Source organism: Lontra canadensis, unplaced genomic scaffold (assembly GCF_010015895.1).
Source record: "Lontra canadensis isolate GAN:19392208 unplaced genomic scaffold, GSC_riverotter_1.0 scaffold38, whole genome shotgun sequence".
In the NCBI taxonomy this organism is placed as follows: domain Eukaryota; kingdom Metazoa; phylum Chordata; class Mammalia; order Carnivora; family Mustelidae; genus Lontra; species Lontra canadensis.
The window spans coordinates 4,934,423-4,958,515 of NW_022631032.1; the positions used below are offsets into that span (position 1 = coordinate 4,934,423).

General features: G+C 42.0%; 1 protein-coding gene across 22 annotated transcripts in view; it reads right to left on the reverse strand.

Moving 5' to 3' along the window:
* KALRN (kalirin RhoGEF kinase) overlaps positions 1-24,093 on the reverse strand; it is a 658,233-nt gene that overhangs the window by 223,155 nt on the left and 410,985 nt on the right. For all 22 annotated transcript variants that reach the window (XM_032869462.1, XM_032869460.1, XM_032869458.1 and 19 more), the window contains exons 24-27: positions 23,375-23,441; positions 22,682-22,791; positions 8,548-8,617; positions 6,068-6,157 (exon numbers count right to left, since the gene is read on the reverse strand). In XM_032869462.1, coding sequence (XP_032725353.1) covers positions 6,068-6,157; positions 8,548-8,617; positions 22,682-22,791; positions 23,375-23,441 — 337 coding nt within the window. The remainder of the gene's footprint in view (positions 1-6,067; positions 6,158-8,547; positions 8,618-22,681; positions 22,792-23,374; positions 23,442-24,093) is intronic.

Genomic DNA, 24,093 nt, shown 5'->3' on the forward strand with positions numbered 1-24,093 from the left:
TGTGTGTGTGTGTGTGTGTGTGTGTGTGTGTGTGTGTGTGTGTGTGTTTGGGGAGGAAGTATGCAAGGTGAGAAGAAAGAAGAAAAAAAGGGTAGACAATTATGAGGAGCTGTTCTTTGATGGGGAGAGAAACAAGAGAGACCCAGATGAATGCATAAATAGCGGAAAGGAGAAATGGCAAAAGGGGAGAGAAAGCAGATTTGTGTGAGAGAAATGGAGATGAAGAAGACACAGGGAAGGATAACAGTGGCTAAAGGAAGTCAGGAGAGCAATAATAGACAGAGTGGGGTGGAATTAAGGGGAATAAACCCACAGTGGAGGCACTCACAGGGGGACAGCAGGACGATGAGAACACAGGGAGGCAGAGAGCGGGGCTCAGAGGTCAGATCTCCTTTCCACCCTCTTCCTCTCCACCTTAAACCACCCCAGCATGGAGTGCCCTCTGCATTCCCTACAACTTCCTTATTGTGACCCATGACACCTCCCTCATTCCTCAGTCCCCTCTCACTGCCCCCACCAACTGGGCCAGAGACGGTGGAGTCCCTGTTAGTTGTTTTAACTTGTGTTATCCCTGGTGACAAGTCTTTCCTCTCCACACCATTTGTGCCCAGACTATGGCCATGACCTCCAGCTGCAGTTTGAGCCTCTAGCCTCTTTTTAGTCCATTCTCCATTTTGCCTCCAAAATGACCTTCCACTCCCCAAGGTGTAGGCACTGTGAAGGGCAGCAAAGGGCCCACGTGGTTCCCTGCCTCAACGGCCTTACACCCCAGGTGGCTGAGAACACCCACGCACATAAAATAGCAACAAAGGAGATGCACAGAGAGGAATGGCTAGTCCAAGAGTGGCGGATGGTTCAGGAGAGATAAAGTCTTCAGCTGAGGTTCAGAAGATAGTTGGGGGGTGGGAGGGAGGGGAAAGTGCAAAGCTGGATAAATGGCATTCTACAAACAGAAAACATATTTAAAAAGTCCACAGGAAAGAATCACTGTGGATTTAGTGATAATGGGGACCATGCAGAATGGTACAGAGCATGTACATAGAGACCAGAAAAAAAATGAAAAATACAGTTAGATAAGCAAAGTATATTTAGGTCATTGATGGCGCTGAGCTAGATGAAAAAAAATCAGGATTTTGGTGGTAAGCTTCTCAATGGTAAAGTATTGTAGATCTTAAATAGAAGAAAAACACGGTGAAAGCACTCTTTCAGAGAGGGTCATATAAGCCTCATAGCAAGGGTGGAGGTGGGGGTATAGAGGCAGAGGGACTAGTTAGAAGGTTACTGAACAATCCCTAGGATGCAAACATGGAGTTGCCACGTGATCTAGCAATTCTGCTCCTAGTGATACACCCAAGAAATGAAAACATATGACCTTACAAAAACTTACGTATGCTGTGTATAGCAGTGTTACCGATAATAATGAAAAAGGGAATACAACCCAAATGTCCATCAATTGATGAATGGAAATATATGATGGGACACACACCTACACAATGGGGTATTACTGGGCCATAAAAAGGAATACAGTGCTGATACACACTGTAACACACATGAGCCCTGAAAGCATTATGCTGAGTGAAAAAAGTCACAAAAGAACACATATTACATGATTCCATTTCTATGCAATGTCTGGAACAGGTAGATAGAAATATGAATCAGAACCACAATGAGATACCACCTCACACCAGTCAGAATGGCTAAAACAAATAAGTCAGGAAACGACAGAAGTTGGTGAGGATGTGGAGAAAGGGGAACCCTCCTACACTGTTGGTGGGAATGCAAGCTGGTGCAGCCACTCTGGAAAACTGTACGGAGGTTCCTCAAAAAGTTGAAAATAGAGCTAACCTATGGCGTAGCAACTGCACTACTGGGTATTTACACTAAAGAAACAAATGTAGTGACCTGAAGGGGCATGTGCACCCGAATGTTTATAGCAGCAATGTCCACAATAGCCCAACTATGGAAAGAACCTAGATGTCCATCAACAGATGAATGGATAAAGAAGATGTGATCCATATATACAGTGGAATACTATGCAGCCATCAAAACCCCCAAATCTCGCCATTTGCAAGGACATGGATGGAACTAGATGGTATCATGCTAAGCGAAATAAATCAATCAGAGAAAGACAATTATCATATGATCTCTCTGATATGAGGAATTTGAGGGGCAGGGCAGGGCATTGTGGAGGGTAGGGAAGGAATAAATGAAACAAGATGGGACCGGGGAGGGAGACAAACCATAAGAGACTCTTAATCTCACAAAACAAACTGAGGGTTGCTGGGGGATGTGGTGGGGAGGAATAGGGTGGCTGGGCTATGGACCTTGGGGAAGGTATGTGCTATGGTGAGTGCTTGGAAATGTGTAAGCCTGATGATTCACAGACCTGTACCCCTGGGGCAAATAATACACTATATGTTAATAAAAAAATAATAATTAAAAAAGAAAATAGATCATTGGTTTCTTTGGGCTCAGGAATGGGGGAGGATGAGGTGGGGATGACAGCTAAAGGGTGTGGGGTTGCTTTCTGAGGCGATGGAAATGTCCTACAATTGTCTGTGGAGATGGTTGGTCCTATCTGTGAATATACGAAAACTGTGAACTTGTTCACTTTAAATACACGTATAATTGATAGCTACAGCTCTATCTATCCCTCTAGGTGTGTAACATGGGCTTGCCCTAAGCTAGGATCAGTGAGAACAAAGCACTGGGAGGAATACAGGAAGCACTTAAAGACCCCCAAGATAGGACTTGCTATGTGGCCATGGAGGAGGGTGGGGAGGGAATTACAACGATGATCACATTCCTGCCAACTATCCCAGAAAGTAGCAACTTTCTAACTCATCGCCTCTTTCCCAGAGGTATGCAGTTAGAGCAGGACTTGTCCATGGATGATGGGCGATCCAGCGGGCAGCACGACTCTCTGGGCCAAGGAACACTGTGAGTTCACCTGGGGAATCTGACAAGACAGCACAGGCAGTAACACACTGCGCTGGCCCTCCCTCTCTGCCAGCCCTGGTAAGGGTGCATGTGGGGCAGTGAGGAAGGCCTTGACTCTGATGGCTGGGGCAGCCCAATCATGCTCACTAGTCACCATAGCATCAAGCATCATGGCCTCCCAGCTCTCACATCTGAGGTGGAAAATTCTGGATCATGGGAATGTGTGTCCCTTTCTGGAGCTTCAGTTTTCTGCGGACTGTTTACAATAATGGATACTAAAAGACAGTGTAACGAAGGGCTTGTCTCTTTTATAGAATAAGATCCTAGAGCATATATTTTTTATGTGTAGAATTTAGGGAACCATTTCCGACAGAAAGGGAAAAAGTTACACATATTATGCATTCTGGAAAGCTCTGGGAACAATCAGGAGAGTTTACTGCTCTCCCTTCCCCCCTCTCTATGCTGAGCTCTAGGGACTCCTACCTCATGGACTGTCTTTTCTGGTTTCCAGTGTCTCATCGGTCACTACATCAGAAACGGGGAAGGGAGGGAGGGATAGGGTGCAAAATTTGGGGGTATATCTAACTTACTAGTCAAAATCTAGAAACTGGCTAGAAAAAGGGATATGATGAATATAGGACTAAAGGAAAATACAGATTAGCACCATATACTGTGATGTGTACAAAAGGAGCCAGTCAAATCATCAGCCAACCTCAAGGGGCCCACAGGTGGGAGGAGGTGTGTATAATGGAAGGGTACACTGTGAACCTGCCAAAAGGCAAATTGTTACCAATGCTATAAGACAGATACAAAGTATAACAAAGGCATAGAGAAAGGGAAGGATTCATGCAGGAAACATTTGACCTTTAAAGGATAGAAAGAATTCTGAAGAGTGACTGTGTGTGTGTGTGTCTGTGTGTGCGCACACACACACAGACACAGACACACAGAGGTAAGATACAGAGAGCACTGCGAACAAAGGTGAGGAAGCAGAAGAGTCTGAGGCATGTTCAAAGCACAGGGCGTGTATGTTCAGAAAAATGCTAAGTGGAAGACAGGACACAGAACATTTAAAACTTCACAGAGACCCTTCTGGATACTGTTGGTGAATAACATCTTAAGAAAAACACATTGTTGACAAAGATAACAGTGGTAATATAGCATCCAATATGATATCCAATAAATTCTGATACCAAGCTAAAGAAGTACTTTTCTTGAATTTTCCACTTTATTTTTTTTTTATCAAATCTAACCTCAACAAAATTTCAAATTGGGATGCTAAGGACCATTTCTCTATTAACACTTCATTTTAAAAAGTCATGTATGCTTTTTCCTTGTCTGGCTTTCTCCCATTCAAGGATCATTCCTTCATGGAGCAATAAGACACTCGTGGAATCATTTCTGTTATGGCAGCATGAGGCTAGAAAGATGCCCAGAGGTTTATTTTGTAGACTTGACTATGGGAATGACATTTAAATGTCTGTATTTCCCAAGGTGCCCAGCACACCATCTTCCCTACAGGAAATACTCCAATATTTATGGGAAAAATGAAAGCAGGGAGGCAGAAAGACCGAAAAACATGAAAAAGTTCTGAATTTCACATTGTCGTTTCTGATAGGACTAGCGTAATGGATGTCACTGTTACAGTCTCTCCTTGAACTTTCTTGTCTCCCCTCATTTCTTCTCCTTATTCTTCCCTTGTATCCTGCATTGGCCCGTTTGATTCTGTTTACCTTGGAGCTGACAGGTCACCCTCCGGGGACCAGCACTACGGAGACTTAGAGCATCATTCACAAACAGCCCTGGACCCTCATTCTGAAGCGAGGGATCAGACAAGGCCCATCGGCGCTCACTTCACTTGGCTTCCATTACAGCACAAGTGCTCAGCCCTGGATTTGCTTACTCTCACCTGGAAGCTTTTAAAACTCTCAAAGTCCAGGCCAAATCCAAGCCAATCATATCAGAATCACAGGGGTAGGACCCAGGAGTCAGCATTTTTCAAGGTTCCCCAGGTAATCCGAATGTGTAGTCAAGGTTGAGACAATCACACTGGAGTAGCACCTCTCCCACTTGAGTGGGATCCGGTCCCTGGACGGCTTCTTAACACTCAGATTGCTGGGGTTTAGGGGTAGAGTTTCTATTCAACAGACCTGGGTGTGGGGAGGGTCCAAAACAGGCATTTCTTTTTTTTTTTTTTCAGTTTAATAATCTTATATTTAAGTCATTTTCTCACAAAAGATATGAAGAGCCTCGAAGCATAAAGTTATAGAAGAAAAAAGGTTCTTTGACATTACATAAGTTTCTGTAGATAAATTACCCTTATCCTGTATAAAATACACAACAATTTAGATAATACTCAGATTTTTAAAGTTTTATTCATATGTGAAAGAAAATTTGGATAGCAAATAAATATTGAAGATTTTAGTTTCATTAGAATTAAATGTATATAAAGCATTCTACTTTCAGGTTGGTTTAAACAACCATATAAAAGAATATCTATAACTAGGAGCTCAGAAATATTTCTGGGGGAGACCAAGATTGTTGTGTTATCATTCATCACTTCCTAACCTTTTTGAAAAATTGGGGCAAGTCAAGCAAAGTGTTTCTTTTTCTCTATTTTACTTTACTTTAGCCTTAACTTTATTTAAAAAAAATTTTTTTAATTTATTTTCAGCGTAACAGTATTCATTGTTCCTGCACCACACCCAGTGCTTCATGCAAAACAGGCATTTCTAACCAGTTCTCAGGCGACGTTGATGTGGCTGGTCTGGGGACCACACTTTGGGAACCCCTGCATTTGAGGGAGCCTCGCATGAAGCCGAAGCAAAACATCTTAACTCCTGTGCCATCGTTGGTCTCCTCCACACATGGGATTTATGGCTAGCTCAGTTTGGTGTCGAGGCATGGAGGGCAAATGTGCCTTGTCTAAAACCCCAGCTCTTGAGATGGGATAGGGTGAAACACAAGACAAACACTGCTTTTGTTTGTCTCCATGCTTTATCCATGAGATAGAAGGTTGGGTAGCCAAGAAACAATGAGCAATAAAGGATAAAGACCCATTTTCCCAAAGTAGAGAAGCATTTCCACCTGTTCATCCATGGCTCAAGAATGGAAAACTATGGCTTACGTCAAAGAAGGTGCCTGCGTGCTCCAGGATCAGCTGGTTGGAATCAGGCTTGTTTTTACAGTAGGTGACGTACATCTGAAATTTGTCTGCCTAAAAAGAACAAAGGCAATCATAGATAAGCATACATCCCTTGCTCCCTTCTGCTGACTGGGTGTAAAGGGCCCAGCAGGGGTTATGCAGTGAAAGCCCTCAGATGTTGTGTTGCACAGGATTACCTGTGGCAAATGTTCTGGGTTTATCAGGCCCATGTTCCCCCTCAGAAGCTTTGGGGTGCTTTTCTCCTACCTGCAGGTGGAGAAAGCTTGCTGAAAGTGAGCTTGTTTTAATCCTAGTCTGCGCTAGAAAGAATCAGAAAAACCAATTCACGTAACTTATTTTGAAATTGGATGGAATTTTTGTAGACATTATCCCTTTTTTGGATTACCTACAATTGTGCTTCCCCTCTGGAAAAACTGACAACATTTGCTCTAAAAACAAAAACCAAAGAATGCAAACAAAGGGTGCCCTCAGCAGTAGATGTGCTTGTATTCCAAAGTTCTCCGTTGGGGGTAGTTGGTAGGCCATGCCAAAACCAATGATCCAGGGAAAGGAAAGCAATGTGACCCTTTGGGGAAGGGCCTGAACAATGAGTTCTAACCAGATTGTTACTGCAAGCCAAGAACCTTGAGCTTGGTAAAAATTCATTTTTTGGGTCTCAGGACCCTCTGGGTTAGTGCTACATGTCCTTACTCCCAGGAAAGGTTTGTGTATTTTAGCCACCAAGTACCTTTCCCATTTGTGAAATGCTATCAGTGTTGGTGCCCACAGAACACTTGGGATGGCCTTCTCTGAGAAAGCAGCCCAGCTATGTGTTAATTATCGCAGGTCTCATTCATGCCAGCACTTTGCCAAGTGCTTTTCATATATATTAACTTATCTGGTCCTCCTGAGAACCCTGTGCGGTGAACTCTATTATTATCATCCCCATTTTACAGATGTGAAAACTGTGGTTAAGTAACTTCAGATTTCCACAGCTAGAAAGTGGCAGAGCCCAGGCCAGCTGATTTCAGGCTTCTTGGTCATAACCATTGGTTTTCAATACACTGAAACAACTTCTTCTACCCTCTTACGTGAAGATTATGAGACTTATGAAAATCACCTTGGGATAATTGTTGGCAAAATGCGCATACTTTATGCAATCATCAAAGGTTTTCTGAAACCAATTTTAGGGTTTATATACTATGTGGGAGGCGTTTATCATCCCTAAGACATGCTGATAAATCATACTTACGGTTGATTGTTAGGCAGATCCAAAATCTGTATGAAACAATTTGTAAACAAACAAACAGACACCCCAAAACCCTTCACTTGTTTTTTCTCTACACTGGCTCTGCAAGGGATCATAAATTATTTGTTTATCATCATTAATATGAACTGTGCATGGGCCCACGTATTTAGAGGTAGAAAAGTGCATTAACATAAATAAGATGGTAGTCTACGGCTCCTTAAGAAATAAGAATATGCCAGGAAGAAAATGTTAATGTTTTATGTTAAAAAAACAAACACACAAACAAACAAACAACCCAGGTCCCAAGTTGGGGGACTGGCTGTGATATTTACTACATGCCAGTGGACTAGTCAACCTTCTGGGTCAGCTGAATTGTTTTCCCCTATAGAATATACAGCATAACCATAGCCCAGTCTAGTGCATAGGCTGTTGAGAGCATCAACTCTGAATCATGAAGACATTTTGAAAAGTAGCCCATTTTGAGCGGAAATTATGATGAGATAATTATTAGCTTGAACTCCTGACCCTGGGAAGGAGTTCTACATCGAGCTGCATTTAGTATCACAGGCAGACCTCCTTGGAGATGCCTGCACTCCTACCATGAATCTGAGCTCAGAATAACACGGTGTGGAGATGCTAATGAAGACTAAGATTTCCATTTATATAATCAGAACCTGGTACATTCAGGCCATTTACTTGGTCCACAATAATAGCACCAGGAAAGAAAAGGATCAGATACAAATTTTGTAGGTCAGAACTGGGATGAATACCCACGGAATCTTTTCTTCCCTATTAAAGAAGACTATGTAACCAATTGTTTGGTGGATTCCTAAAGGTCTAATTTCCCAATCCTTACCCTGCAAAAACAAACAGAACAAAACCAGTGCATAGAACCGGAGTAGTGTGTCTATCAAGTGGTGATGTTTTTCCACTCTCCCGATATCTCAAATTTTAGAAAGTTCTCAAAGAACTTTATGTAGAGCTTGGACACAATGTCTAAGGACTTTTCCCAAGGAGGGAAATGGGATGGACTGCTTCTCTCAGATCTGCTTCTCTCAGATCTACTTCTGCCCTTTCTCCAGAGTCCCTGGTCCTGTGTTAGAACATCAGTGACACCAATCCTCAGCTCAGGCCGAGCAATGATGCCATCCGACACCATCTGCACTCCTGGGAAGTATGGTACAGTGGAGAAGAAGGATTTCAAGTCAGTTACCCAGGTAACAAAGCAGTGTCCCACATCCTCAGGCAGCTGCTCGTACTTCTCCAGCTCTTTGAGGAAGATGCTGCAAGGGGAGAGAAAGTCTGGATCAGAGACATCTCTGCATTCTGCCTCCCTCCTAGCCAGAGGATGATACTGAGGCCATACACTCTGCATTATCTACACATGGATTTTCCACTCTCTAAGTGACACATGGTGAGGAGTGGTTTTAAATAGATCAGAACTGATTTCATTATAATTTATATTAACTGATTAATTAGTGCTATTTCAAATTGCATTGTTTCCCTTAGGGATTTCTACTTCTTGGGCTGAAAAGCAATTAAATATTATACTTGTGTTGGGGCTTTCATTTTAACTGCAACTATGAATCTATTTTTTATACAAGTAAACTGAACACATTGTAACAGTTAAAATATATATAAAAATATATAGAATATATATATATATATATATATATAAAATATGTAGAATAGACATCATAAAGAATGAAATAAATATCATCTATGATCCCAGAGATGAAGTGGAAATGTTTTGAATCCTGCAAACTTCTTTCCAATTCTTAGCCTCCTTCTGGCAGCTCTTCTGTGCTAAAAATTCTGAGTTAGTGTTTCTGAATGCAGACATCATCAGGAAAGAAAATTCAATGGGGAAAAAGTCATAATATAGTTGAAAACTGAATTGAATTACTATGGAATCATCTGCCATGGTGGATATCCATGCCCTTGGCTTCTATCTTTGTGAAGAAATAATGAAGGGTTGACTAAACCAACTTCAAATATGTTAAGCAACTGGTTTGAGCTTAGAGAATTCAAGCTCTAAAGAGCCAGCATCACTGGAATGGAATTTGCTTTTTAACAATCGCACAGAAGTTTTAAAATAAAAAGTAATTATGATGCTGGGTGGGGGCAGAACGTACTGATAGAAATGGAAGATGTAATCTTTACAAAATGCAATGTGACAATATCTACCAAAATTTAAAAAAATGTATCTACCTTGTGTTTCTGCAACTTTAACCCTGGAAAATTTCCTATATATTTTAATTTACATATATATAGGATGACATAAACATGCACATTCATGGTAGTACTGCTCACAATAGTAACAGGTGGTCTGTAGGTGACAAAGTAACCTGTACATCCATGGAACTGGATATTACACAGCTATAAAAAAAAATGACAAGGCTTTCTATGTTTTCATAAGAAAGATCCCCAGGGCAAGCTATTAAGTGAAAAACTGCACGATGTGGAAGAATGTATATAATATGGCCACCTTTTATCTAACTAGGGAATATGTATTCTTATTTCCACCCCAAGAAACTAATGGTTGTAGGGTATAATGTCAGTTAGGAAAGATAAGTCGTGAGATCCACTATACAGCATCATAGTACCTATAGCTAACAATACTGTGTTGTACACTTAAAGTTTGCTTAGAGGCAAAATGTTACATTAGGTGTTCTTTAATAATAATAATATAATAATAATTATTATTGATAATAATTATATTGAATTAAATATTGAGTTGACTATTGAATATACTGAATTAGACTGAAAATAATGATAATGATTAAAAAAAAAAAAAAGGAAACTTTGGGAGGTGATATGTCCATGGCCTTGAAGATGGCAATAATTCCATGGGTGCATGCTCATCCCTAAACTTATCAAGTTGTACATTAAATACGTACAGCTTTTTACATGCCAATCATACTTAGATATGGTGGTTTAAAAAAAAGGTCATTACCATAGGAAACCAAGGAAAGGCACAGGGTAGATAAAGATAGTGGTGGGTTGGACTTGTTATTCTATATTTTTAAATTTAGGTTTGATTTTTTAAATAATTCAAAAATTAAAAGACATAAAGTAGTTCTAAATCATTGCACTACTTACTTCTATCTTTGGGAAAAACAAATTTTATTGATTTGACTTGCTCTGCCTGCCTCCAATCATCTAAGCATTCTGGGAGTATCTTATAATTACAGTTAGTTATGGGTTCTGCTTAAGTGTTACTTATGTTCCCCCCGTCAATGACATAGGAAGCTGTTGTTTTTAGTTTTAGTCCTATGTGGAAGGCTACAATGTTAATGATTAGTGGGATCACAGAGATAGAATTTTTTGTCCACCTGCGATGCAAATTTTTCTGTAATAAATGGGCCTTGCTGTTGTAATAAGAAAAAGTCACTTAAAAATTTTGGGGGACTCCTCGCAGTACCCATTTAATGAAATCAACCTTCCCCTCACGTGAATTTTAGACCATCCTGATTTAAATCATGGAATGGAAGTAATTATAATGCAATTTGGGCTTTCAAAATACAAATATGCAGTGCTTGAAAATCAATAAGATATCCTATTTCCCACTACTTTTAGAAGAACTGACATACATGTATTTAATATGACTTCTACAATAAAAATAGGAGAAAAATTATATAATGCTGTAATTGAAGATCAATTTTTTTTACCAGGCCAAAAAGGAAATATCCTGTTTTTGCTGCAAGAGAAGCAGTCTAGGGGCACCTGGGTGGCTCAGTCAGTTAGGGGACTGCCTTTGGCTCAGGTCATAATCTCAGGGTCCTCAGAGTGAGCCCCACAATGGGCTCCCTGCTGAGCAGGGAGCCACTTCTCCCTTTCCCTCTGCCCCTCCTTCCCGCTTGTGCTTTCTCTCAAATAAATAAATAAAATCCTTTTTTTTTTTCTTTTCTTTTTTAAGAGAAGCAATCTGGTTCTCCACCATATCACCTCATCACTGAATTCTAAGAGATATTTATTATGTGGTCCTTCTCCATGAGGAACACTAAGTAATATAATATATAACATCTTCAGGAGTAGTTTTCCAGAAGGTGTTTATATGGTCACTCAATTTAAATCTCAGTGAAGACAATAAATGCCATGATGGACTGAATAGGGCCTGGGGCGGGGACTGGAATGATTTGGTGATTTGGGAGAAGATTTTTTTTTTTTTAAGATTTTATTTATTTATTAGACAAAGAGAGAGAGATCACAAATAGGCAGAGAGATAGGTGAGGCGGGGGATGGGGGGGAAGCAGGCCCCCCACTGAGCAGAGAGCCTGATGCAGGGCTCATCCCAGGACCCTGAGATCACGACCTGAGCCTAAAGCAGAGGCTTAATCCACTGAGCCACCCAGGCACCGCTAGGGGAGAAAATCTGATGGGCTATTCTAAGACAAGGATTGGTGAAAGAAAATGAAAGACTTTAAAGAAGGAAGGACCCAGGAGAGAGGCCCTGGAAGATGAGACAGAAGGGAGAAATGGAAGAACCTAAAGGCCCCTGGCAGTTGGGATGGACCACCTCAGCTTGTGAAAGACCTCTGCTTCCCCATCTGAGGATCTCACTCCAGTCCCCTCAGCTCTGACTCCCACGGTATTTACGCTCTTCTACTTTGGGCTGGTCAAAAAACGATAAAACAGCCAGATCATGACATTCCATACAGGAGACAATTCGGGGAGCGTTTTCTTCTTTCCTTAACTTATGACCCAAGGTCAGTGGCCTGGTTGTTTAAGGTTAATTTAAAACAAATGGTGGTAATTATCCCGATAGAACTGATCATTATCTAGCTGCTGAAGACAGTGCTAGGAATTTTCTTTAGAATCTTGGCAGTCTAAATAGAGCAATGCCATGACTTCCTTGATAGTAGCTATCAAAACCCTATGAGAGGATGCTCAGTTTGACCATTCTCAAGAAATGAAAGCACTATAAAATGAATTAAATGGATAGAATATTATTTCTGTAATGAATGTCTTTCTGGAAAATGAAGGTTTTTAGCAGCAATGGCCATTAGCCCACCCTTCTACTGATCCTGTGTCTCACTGTCCTTTCCTCCCACAGCCAAGCAGAAATTAAAGAACCAGAGTTCCCTCTTAGAGCTGTGAGGGGGCTCTTCCAAGGCTGCATTTCCCTCATCTTTGAATAACAACCTCGTGGGGTTGTTGTGAGGATTTAATAAATCCATGTGGGTAAAGAGCCCACCCCAGTGCCTAGCATATAGTAGACACTACATAAACAGGGGTTCTTTAGGACCCACGCTTCCCAATATTAACAAACTCATACCCTGATAAACATACATATTGCACTTTTCCCCATTTGTGGAGACTCATTCCTAGGGAGCTCTCCCCTAGGGGAGCCCCTGTTGGAAAATCTATAATAGATTACCTTCCCCTAGAACATATCCTGGGAAATCTTGATTGAGTGCTACAAAAATTAGATTCCAAGGTCACAGTCATTTACGTTTGGGAAGTGCTGGGCTGAACTGGTCTCTTTACTGCAGGGCTTCTAAAGACCTATAAAATGATGAGGAACATGAAAACTGTCTGCAGTAGATACAGTGTGCAATGCCTCCCAAACTTCTTTGCAAGTTCTGGGGGCAGTATCAGACTCTGTCTCAAGGAACACTCCTGGAAAACCCTAGTGGGTGATCCCCACACCTGGCTGGGCACTACCCTCTCGGGGTTTGGATCTGAGCCTCTGCATTGACCAAAAGAGCTCCCTGGGTAATTCTACTGCATTTGGTCCATAGATCAGCATTTGAAGGACTGCCTCAGATTCCACTGTGCTTCTAGTTGGCAGATCCTATAATGACTCTGTATGATTTAATTTTTTAATAGAAAAAACTAAAATGTAGAAAACTATGTTGTGCCAGGCAAATCAATTCACAACCTTGAGTAAGATATTCACTACCATCTCAATGTGATTGTTGAAGGCCATGTAGCAATATTAAACTCTATTCTGCTTTTTGATGTAAAGCTTATGAAGATGGTAGATTACATAACTCTGATCCATATCATTTCATCTACTTCAAGTAGGATGAGTTTAAATGAAAGCACGAGAGGTCACGACACTCTTCACACATCGGCTCTTCCATAGCCACATCTAGGTCCTCACCATCTCAGTAATTAAATGTAATGAATCATGAGAGAACAAGCAAAGCAAGTAGTTTCAGTGTTTATGTGAATGGCTGGGGTTCTTTTTGAAGTGCACAAAACTTTTAAAGAAATGTCAAAATCTAAGCGAAGTCATTACTCTATTAAATGACCATGATGCAATTTTTGTGCGGTTACTTTCTGAGGAAAATGCCTCCCTCTGGCTTCATACAGATTCCTGGGAAATGAAACCCGTAGCATTTACTGACAGAAAAGCTTTCTGAGGCTTGTGATTAAGTACTACGGAAACAGCACCATTCCAGAAGTACCTTGAGTCATTCTGATTTTGTTCTTTTCTCCAAAGGTAAATTTGGTCTCTGGTCTCACCACTTCTGGAGAAGTGTATCCTTCATGGGAGGCCTCACAGCGTGGTCCAGAAGATGGCTCTTTACATCAAGGGTGCGGTCTGTATTTAAAGGGGAATGTATTTGATGATCTTGTGTTGTGCGTGTGTGCGCATGTGCGTGTGTGTGCCTCTCCTGCATGTGCACTTGTTGGAACGACAGAGGTGGTGAGAAGGGGAATGAGGGTAGGGGCTATGGCAAGGAGGAGGAAGAGCACAGGGAGGAGGATACATAAAGAGATAAAGCTGAAGGTAGGGTGGGGAGAGCGCTCTCCTGCTCACCGCTTTGCAGGTAAGTCCAGGGCTTTGCCTCCTTATCAAAGCAGGGTTGGGTTACTGTTTTCATGCAAGTGGAGCTAGACATCATTTCTAAAGAATCACTTGTGACTGACAGATTCAGAGTCTAGCACATAAGAGGGTCTAGAGGGCAAGGGCTGAGACAGCTAATAAGCACGGGACCACCACGAAACCCAGGAGAGCCATGTGCACTCCAGGGAAGGTGTGGGCGGGTTTGTGGAAGTGTGGCCGTCAAGTTTGATCACCTAGGCTGAGCCATGAGAGTCGCCCTTCTCTGTCCCTCCATCCACACCAGGAACTTCAGCCTGGATGAGAGATGAAGGGGAGGTGTGTGCAGGGCTGGAATTCCACTCCACATATTTCCCACCCTCAGGCTCCAACTTCAAGGGGTACTTTACCTTGCTGCCCTGCTACCTGTTGAACATGTTTTGTTAATACCTCCTAATTGCGTTTAACTTGTGTGATCAGAGGAAGCAAAAAGTTCCTACATAGATATGTAACAGGTTTAATGTTAAAATAAATATTAAAAAGTTAACCTCCCATGGAATGTTATTCATGTCCCTTAATGTGCTGTTCAGCAACTAGGCATGGGTACTAAGCAGTCGGTTTGTACAACTAAAATTAACATGACTTTGATACATCCAACTGAATGTTTAGAGTATGTCTTGCCTTGGGATGTCCCAACACCTATAACAGCAGCAGTGTTGGCAGCTGACTGAAAAAACCACGACCAACAACAAAGCCACAGGTAAAGTTTTATAGGGCCCTTCTGATGGGTGGGGTGAGACCTACAATCCCATACAGGCATATCAAGGTATGGGTTTAGGGCCCAAGAAAAACTCCAGCAGGTCTTTCCCTGACCTTTGAATATCAAGAAAGTGACAATGTGATGTAATGGGAAGTTATGAAGACCTGGAATCTTTGGCTGTGCTACCAATAGGCTTGGGCAGGTCACAAACCCTTGTAAGCTCCAGTGCCTGTAATACACAAGGGAGAGGAACAGAACTAGATTATCTTGAAAGGTTTTTTCCCAGGCTTTCATATTTTGTAATTCTGTGATTTCTGGAAATGGGATAAAACTAACATCAAGAGCACTTGGATGGGAGAAGAGCATAGAAGCATTGAAGAAGCATTTTTTAAGCAAGGGTGTGTGTTGGGAAACGAGAGGAGAAGCGAAGGAGAAAGCAGTGGCCTGCAGTGTGCTCTGTAGACTGGGCTGTAGGCTGCACATCCCTGCTCTCGCCACTGGGTGGAGTTAGCTCCTCACCTTGTAGCTGCAGCTCCTGTTTCTAGGGCTTGTGTTAATTTAGGGGGTGGAAACTAGCATTAAAAAAGGGGAAGGAGAAAGAGAAACAGAACCTAACCCAAATATCAGAATGTATCGCACACAGTGAGGATGTTATTCTGAAAAACTTAATTTCCCTATTATATATAAGCATGTGCGTCTCAGGACATAACATATTATCTTTTTCTATGGCTTACGATGAAAAAAATGTTTAATAAACATCTTGCTGATTTTCCCATCCAGATGTGATGGTGGGGATGCCTGGGTGGCTCAGTTGGTTAAGTGTCTGCCTTTGGCTCATGTGATGATCCCAGGGTCCTGGGATCAAGTCCTATATCAGGCTCCTTGCTCAGTGAGGACCCTGCTTCTCCCTCTGCCTGCTGCTCTCCCAGTTGTGCCCCCCTCCAACAGATAAATTAAATCTTAAAAAAAAAACAAAACCTCAAAACCAAAATAGAATGATAGCCCTCGAGAGGTCTGGGTCTCTATCCATCTCTCCCCACACTCCCTTCTGCCTCTAACCTCCCTGACTGCTTCTGCCCTCCCTCCTCTCCCTCTTCCTCTTCTTCCCCTTGTTATCCACCCACTTCACTGTTCTCCCTCACTTCTCCTCTATCTAGGTATTTAATCCCTCTCACCCTCCTCACTCTCGCTCCCATCCCTTCCTCTGCGCCTCCCCCCACCACCATTTCTGACCCCAACTACCTCTACCCTCCATCTCTCCCTTCCTCTACATCAGTCTCACAGGTGACAAGACATGGCTGAACTGGCGGTGGGAGGGCCGAACCTCGCCTTACCCCTGACCCAGGGTTGAGACTGACTCACAAACTCCTCCCGGTGGCCTCTGTCAGCCTCCTTGCTAGACTTGGCCACTCTCCTCCCTAGAAAGGCCTTTGTTCAAACTTCCCTCCATCATTAAGGCAGCCATCCCTGGCTGTAGAAATCCTACCAGTTATTTAAATCCCATCTTAAATGCCCTCCCTTCTGTGAGGCCTTTCCTATTTTCCAACTGAGGCCATTTTCTTTGCTCCTTTTAACTGCATGTGTGCTTCCCACCCCCTGAACACAGTACCTGTAATAATAATTCCCATGCCTTGGGGGCAGAGAGCCTGGGTTTGATTCATCACTTGGTACCAGTTCTAGCTCCAAACTAGCACGGGGCTGGCCCAAGAGGGAACTCTGGGAAGATGATGGAAATATGGGCCTGGTCCAGTTGTTCCCTGGCATTTCCCATCACTTCCCCCAGCTCTCCCCTGCCCTGCTGTACATCAGCCTCGCTCCTGGCTCACCCTGGCTACCTGCTGTCCTGCTCGGCTGACCTTGGCCTGGCTGGTGCTCCCAACTTAGCCCCCCATAGCTCTGGCCCTTTTCCCTCAGTCCTGAGCCCAGGAATGCTGGGCTGGGAGTACAATGGGTGGAGGCCTAGCCCAAATCTTAGCTTCTGGCCAAGCCTGAAAAGAAGAAGTATCCAGGATTTCTGGCCCTGGTTGTAGGTCCTTCACTTGCTTTTCCAACACTTGCTGAAAAATGACCTGTTTCAGGTAATTATCGTAAAGGTGTAGGACCTGGATGACATACCTGCAGAAGTAATGGGCTGAAGTATGCCTCAAACATCCACAGAGAAGCTAGTTAGATATGAATCAAACCAACCAGCTTTGGCAGTCCCGGCTGATGGTCTACGGAGTGGGGGGAGAGGTGAGAGCAGAGACCCCCAGAATCCACACCTAATCTTTAAAGGGGGAGAGGGTGTTCCACTACTGGGTAAGTCTGGCTCCTCTCTGGGTCTCAACATCCTTAACTATAAATGAAGAGAGTTGTACTTGGTGGTGAGGATGACCCTCGGAGCCCTGACAGCAGAGATTTTATAAAAATGTTATTGCTAGGACTCCCATGCAAATAACAGAAAAATAACTGAAAACCAAAAAGTAAAGTTCAGATTTAACTGAAAGTGATAAGCATTTTAAACAGCTGTTCTTACTGAAGCTGAAAATCTAATCATCAAGGCAAACTGAAAGAGAATTTTTTTTTTTTTTAATCACAAGTTGTAGGTTAGTCCAAGTGGGGAGACTGTATTTAAAAAAAAAATCCACTACTGTTTGGGGGATCTATTTATGGAATATGCTATCTTATCTGAGAGCTCCTAGAATGCTTGGCAAAATATAATAGAAATGGATTTAGGTCCTGTGTGTCTAAGTTTCCTTATCTTTATGATTCTATAAAAAGGAGACATAGTATGAAAATGGGAAGAGCAGAGGGTAAAAACTGAGTATCATTCCACTCAAACCTCCAACTTCAGTTAAAACCACCACTTGTAGGTGGTAAATTTTACATGTTGAATTGCTCTTCTTTATAGAAATTTTGGTGCTTGATAATTTCTCCATTTACTATCTGTACAGACAGAGGTCCTTGAGAAAGATCTCACACACACACACACACAGACACACACACACACACACACAGTCCCCTAATCCTGGTTGTCATTTTTCAATGTGACACCATTTACAAGATCAATACTAATTAGCTGAGAAATGTAACATATTCACCATAACGCCCTCGGTCTAGGTAATAACTTCCTAGTGACTCAGGTAACTATGTCATTCGGGTAGTGCCAATCTCCATCTCTTGGCCTTCCAGCCTTCCCCCCCCTCCACCCTCCTTCCCTCACTCTCTGGACTATAAGAAGACAACCTGAGCTGTGCACTAGAAATGAGAGAAGTGGGTTTGTTGTTAGATAGCACTTAACAGTAACTTGGTGAAGAGGCAAATAATTGGGGTTAAAAAGAACCTTTGGATGTTTTCACGTTAAAAAGTGACTACTTCATAACTATTCCTGAAAAGCAAACAGGTGTTTAGATTGTCGTATGGTCCTCCCATTAAGAAGCTCCCGGGAAGTTTGTATCCAAAATACATAATTTATACAACTCAACATCACCCCCCCCAAACAATTCAATAAAAAAAATAGGCAGAGGAGCTGAATAAATATTTTTTAAAGAAAACATACAGATGGCCAAAGACAACATGATAAGGTATTCAATATCACTCATCATCAGGGAAATGCAAATCAAAACCACAATGAGATACCACCTTACACCTGTCAGAATGGATAAAATAAAAAAGAGGAGGGGCACTTGCATGGCTCAGTCAGTTAAGCATTTGCCTGCCACTCAGGTCATGGTCCCAAGGTCCTGGGATCGAGCCTGCATTGAGCTCCCTGTTCACTCCCTCTGCCCTCCACTCATGCTCTTTCTCTCACTCTCTATCTCATATAAATAAAATCATTTTTTTTAAAGGAGAAATAACAATTGTTGGTGAGGATTTGGAGAAAAAGGAACCCTAGTGGACTATTGGTGGGAATATAAATCGGTGCAGCCACTATGGGAAATCATATGGAGGCTCCTCAAAAAATTAAAAATAGAAATACCACATGACCCAATAATTCCACCACTGAGTCTTTACTCAAAGAAAATGAAAACACTAATTGGAAAATATATATGCAGCCCTATGTTTACTGCAGTATTATTTACAATAATAATAAGCCAAGATAAGTAAGTGACCTAAGAGTCCATCAATAGATGAATAAGGAAGATATGGTACACACACACACACACACACACACGCATGCACACACACACAGACAGAAATATTACACAGCTGTAAAAAAGGACGAGACTGTGCCATTTACAACAACAAACAGACCTAGAGGATATTATGCTAAATGAAATAAGTCAGATGAAGAAAGACAAATACCATATGATTTTACTCATTTGTGGAATCTGAAAAAAAAGCCAAATGAATAAACAACAAAAACCAGAATCAGAGCTGTAAATATAGAGAACAAACTGATGGTTGCCAGAAGGAGGGGTATGGAACAAGGGCAAAACGGGTGAAGAGAAGGGGGAGATCCAGGCCCCCAGCTGTGGAATGAGGACATCACAGGCATGAGAGGCACAGCATAGGAAACACAGTCAATGACATTGTAAGTGTGTTGCACGGTGACAGATGGTAGTTATGTCTGTGGTCAGCATAGCAATATAAGCCCATCAAAGCAGCATGTTGTACACCTGCAGCTAATGTAACACGATGTGTCAACTACACACATAAAGCAAGACTGATACTCAGAAGCCAACCCCAGGAAACTCCTTCATTCGGATATTACTTTGCTATTAATGTTGTAACTGTTAAGGATCTGGCAGTGATGGGGAAAAAATCATACCTAAGAGTTTTCCCTATTTTGAGACCTTCACAAACAGAAGACCTAATTATGGCACTAGACCACAGGTCTGTAAACTCATTCTATTTTTAGTCTGTGTCCATTCGTCCATCCATCCATCTATCTACCCAACAAACACTGATTTAAAGTGCACTGTGGGGCAGAGCTAGGCCTTAAAAGACATGGAGCTTTCAGGGAGTTCACATTTGCTGTATTTTCAAAGTTGCCTTCATTGCCTTTTCGGCTCTTATTTATTAGTGATATTAGAGGTATTATGCTTTTTTCCAGTTAATCAAAATTTGTATGGTGTAAGGAGAAAGCACATACTATGGAAAAGTCTTAGCCTTCAGATCCTATAGATTATTAATACACAGCTTTATTTCCTTAGATGTTCCTTTAAGTTGTGAATAACTTAAAACACTAATTTTTTTTTTTTTTGCTGGAGGGCTTTCTACATGCTTTGCAGAATTCCTTTCTTTTAATGCAGGATATACTAATTATTCAAGGTTATTGCTAATCTCAGTTATTATGCTATATGATAGCATACAGCATATAACGGTCTGTGTTGGCCTCTATATTGGGATAAAGGATCATTGGCATCAACACTGAGTAGCCCTTGACCCCTGGGATTTTGGGTGTTCTTTTGCCTTTTCTCTCTCTCTCTCTCTTTTTTTTTTTTTTTTCAGTTTATCTGCCTTCTTTTACTTTATGCTGGTAATATCAAAGTATTTGCTCAAATTCATGACACTTATTTACTAAGTTACTATGGTCTTAGAAATGATCTAACCATCTAACAAGACTGTTAAACAATTTAACTAGAGGTAAGGTAGCTGTTAGGGAGGATAGAAAGGTCCTTCTGTGAAAAGATAAGAACTTTATCTTTGTGATATCTCTTTTGGCTGTTCAAAGGCTGGTTTTTATTTTCTTCTTGTTTCTTTATAATGTTATAAATAGGTAACTTTGGCTGGGTAGCTGTGTTCTTGATAATTACATTTATTCTTCTACAGAATGTAGGCTTCCATGTGGCTTGATTTTTTTTTTTTTAAGGGCTTCTGAGAACTATACTTTGCCACTGGTAGCTATTTCAGCTGTTTAAAAATTATACACTGCTTACTATGGCTTATTAGCGTGGTATCATGAAACAAGAGTAAGCGGTAGATACTTTGTTACAACTGGTCCATTTTTACATGAATATTCTTTTCTGGTCTACGTTGGTTTGGCAAAAGCAGGGCTCCCTGGAAGTGTATGCTGTGATCTCTAGGCTTCCATACTTAGTCATTTTGGTAAGAATATGGGTAAAGTGAGACTTGTTGACTAAATCCCAGAGACCATAAATCAAAAAAGTGAAAGCACCCTGCCTTACTGCTTACCAGTCCAATGTCTTCTCAGATATTCTGGGGGAGATGGGGTAATGCTGAGCAGGATTCAGAGGACAGAACTGGGGGCTTAGTGGTCAAGAATGGCTTTACTGGGATCTTATTAAAGAGCCATGAGGAAAGAATATTTCTACGTCTGGAGATTTCCAGACAAACCAAATGGAGAATGCTAAAATTTGTGATTTAATAACAACAGAACAAAAAAAAAAAAAAAAAAGAAGAAGAAGAAGAAGAACAAGTACCTGGAACTTTTATTAAGTACTCCAGAAAGTTGGAAGGTTTTTTTTTCCTCCTAGAAATGACTGGTTTCACAGTCTGACAGGTTAAGATGTCACAGAAGCTGCACATTTGGTGTTCTTTTAAAACTGATGCCATTTGACGACATAAGAGGGTCAATGAGAGAAGAGTGGGTCTCCACGTCTTATTTAGACCTTTTAGAGCCCAGGATCATTTTGTACCAAAATTTTGCTTGCTCCCAGTCATTCCTAGCAAAGGTCCACACTGAGGTCTTATTTTCTACAGCTGGGCTGTCTACTCTGATAGCCATTTGCCATCTAAATTTATTAAATTGAATAAAATTAAATATTCAGTTCTCAGAAGCACAGGTCACTTAAGTGTTGAAGGGCCATGCATGTCTAGTGGCTATCAGACTGACCAGCCCAAATGTGGGCCATTTCCATTACAGCAGAACACTGTATTGGAGAATGCTGTTCTAGAGGCTTGCCTCACCCCTACACAGGGGGTGAGGGTCTCACCAGGAACTCTTGGGGCTGGTGGTTTTATCTCAGTAAATGCCTTGACGAGCCTCACCACAGGACTTTCTCTGAACTGTGTCCTACAACACTGAAGCTCTACCTCTTGGCCCCTTTCTGAGACAAGGTCCCGAGAGAGCTCTAGTACTTTACACTTAATCCTGTGTCTTCAGATTCCCTGTCTTTGCATTTTGAAATCTGAGTTATTTGCGTTAATTGGGTCTATAACTAACCAACCAATGCTCTGGCTGACTCTGTGAACAATGGAACGTGTGTAGTTTGCTGTAGAAAAGACCCTTAAATTGGGAGCCAAACAAACTGAAGTGCGAGGCTTTAGGGCTCTATGGTTCGACTCATCTCAACAACACACAGAGGGCCGATTGACGTTCTCCCCTATAAGCTGTCAAGAAATGTGTTCCATTAGGTATTTTGCTTATCTATCTATATATTTACTTTCTTTCTTTCTTTTTTTTTTTTTTTTTGGTTGATGTTGGGGATGATGAAGTAGCTAAGGAATGGAGGAAGTATTTAGGTTGAAAACAAAACAAAACAAAAAAATGGAATTTGAAACCCAAGGCCCACAGGGAAGAATGATGAGCCTTAGATGCATGTCAGAATTTCCTATGGTTTCACTGAGGAGTCGCTACTTTTATCTCCTCGGAGCTTGGTGATCACCCCGATTGGATATGAAGGTGTTGCCAGTTAGGTCCCTAAGGAGACCTGGGACGACACTGCTGAAGACTTGATGTCACTATCTACAAGTGACTTTGGACAATTGTGGAGAAAGAGGGTTGAGTGAGAAAAAAGTCTGAGCAACTGACTAAGACAATTCACCAGGTAGGATTTACCAATCAGCTTGGACCCACTCATTGGAAAGCCCTGATGATGGGCATTCACGGCCCTACGTATGCTCTGGGGAAACCCTCCATCAACCTACTTGTTATGAAAATCGTAGATCTCCTGGATGTTGCCAAAGATGACATGTTCCTTATTAAGGATCCCGGCGGGGATCTCCTCCACGCCGCTCGTCATTTCCCACAGGTAGGTCTGTAAGACAGCAACAGCTTCATCACAGGCAAGAACTACAAAATGCAAACAAAGTAAACAGGTCTTCACACTGGAGGGGTAAGACTCAGACCAGGCTTGCATGTGGAGTGTGGAATGTGAGATGGTGAGATACCCAGAACAGGGAGAAAGAACACCCAAATGTTCTATTATTTTCAACCGTTGCCAGGAAAACTCACATCCTGAGCTTCACCAAAGCAAAAACTCCACATCCCTCTTACTTATTAAATATGTGTGGTTAAAAGTGTGTTGGGTGGGGGTCAGCGGGTACAGATTTGCAGACTCAACTGAAGTTCATTGACCATGTCATGGTTTTTACTTAGAATTTAAGTCTCCTGTAAGTTTTTGCTGGGTCCAGCTCCAGTCTGAGAAAAGTTTCTTTTCAAAAGCATTTTAAGCTCCCAGGCAATTACTACTGACTCTGGGAGCAAGATTTCCTCTGTCGGCTTTTATTTGTGAAGCTCTGGGAGAAGACAAAGAGCAACTGAGCTTCTCTCAAGGACTTGACACTGGCAAGGCTGTCATTTTTCTAATACAGCTGTGCACTAATGACTGCAAGACTTACCTCCAAGCACTCGTGTAAGTCCCTCACATAAGCCTTCTCTGTCTGCAGCAATTCAGCCATAATGAATCTAGAAGAAAACAAACGGGCTTTTCGTTGGTTCAAGATATAATACCTCCCTCCCTTCACACTTCACTCCCCTACCCCCGGCTTTCATGACTTTCCCGAACGACCCACCTTTCGACTTTACCAACATGTCTCTTCCTTTCTTCCAAACTCCCTGCCTCTGAGTATTCTCCTCAGAGCCCCTGTCACCTTGACCCCTTGTTCTTTATCCCTCCAGCCTGGGTATGTTCAGCTAGTTCCACATTCTCTCCCTTTTCTGCCCCTGTTCCACCGCTGTGCCATGCCGTGTTGACACACATGTGCTCTGGGTTGCACGGGTGTGCTTGCGTGCGTGCAGAAGCACGCGGTACCACTTATATTCATTTCTTAGCTGCCTGTCTTCCGCTCACAGCTCCTGGAATGATGATTTATGTTCAACAGAACTGCTGACTTTTACCAAAATGCTCTGCAATCCCATCAGTTAAGCCAGGTTTGCCCATGCCCCAGACGCCGCCACGGAGGCTGGCGGGTAGCAAACTTCGTCTGTAAAGAGCTAGACAGTAAATATTCGTGGGCCCTTAAGTCTCTATCATAACCACTCCACTTTGCTGCTTGAATGTGAAAGGAGCCATGGACTCTATGTAAAAATAAATAAATAACTAGGTAAGTGTTGCTGT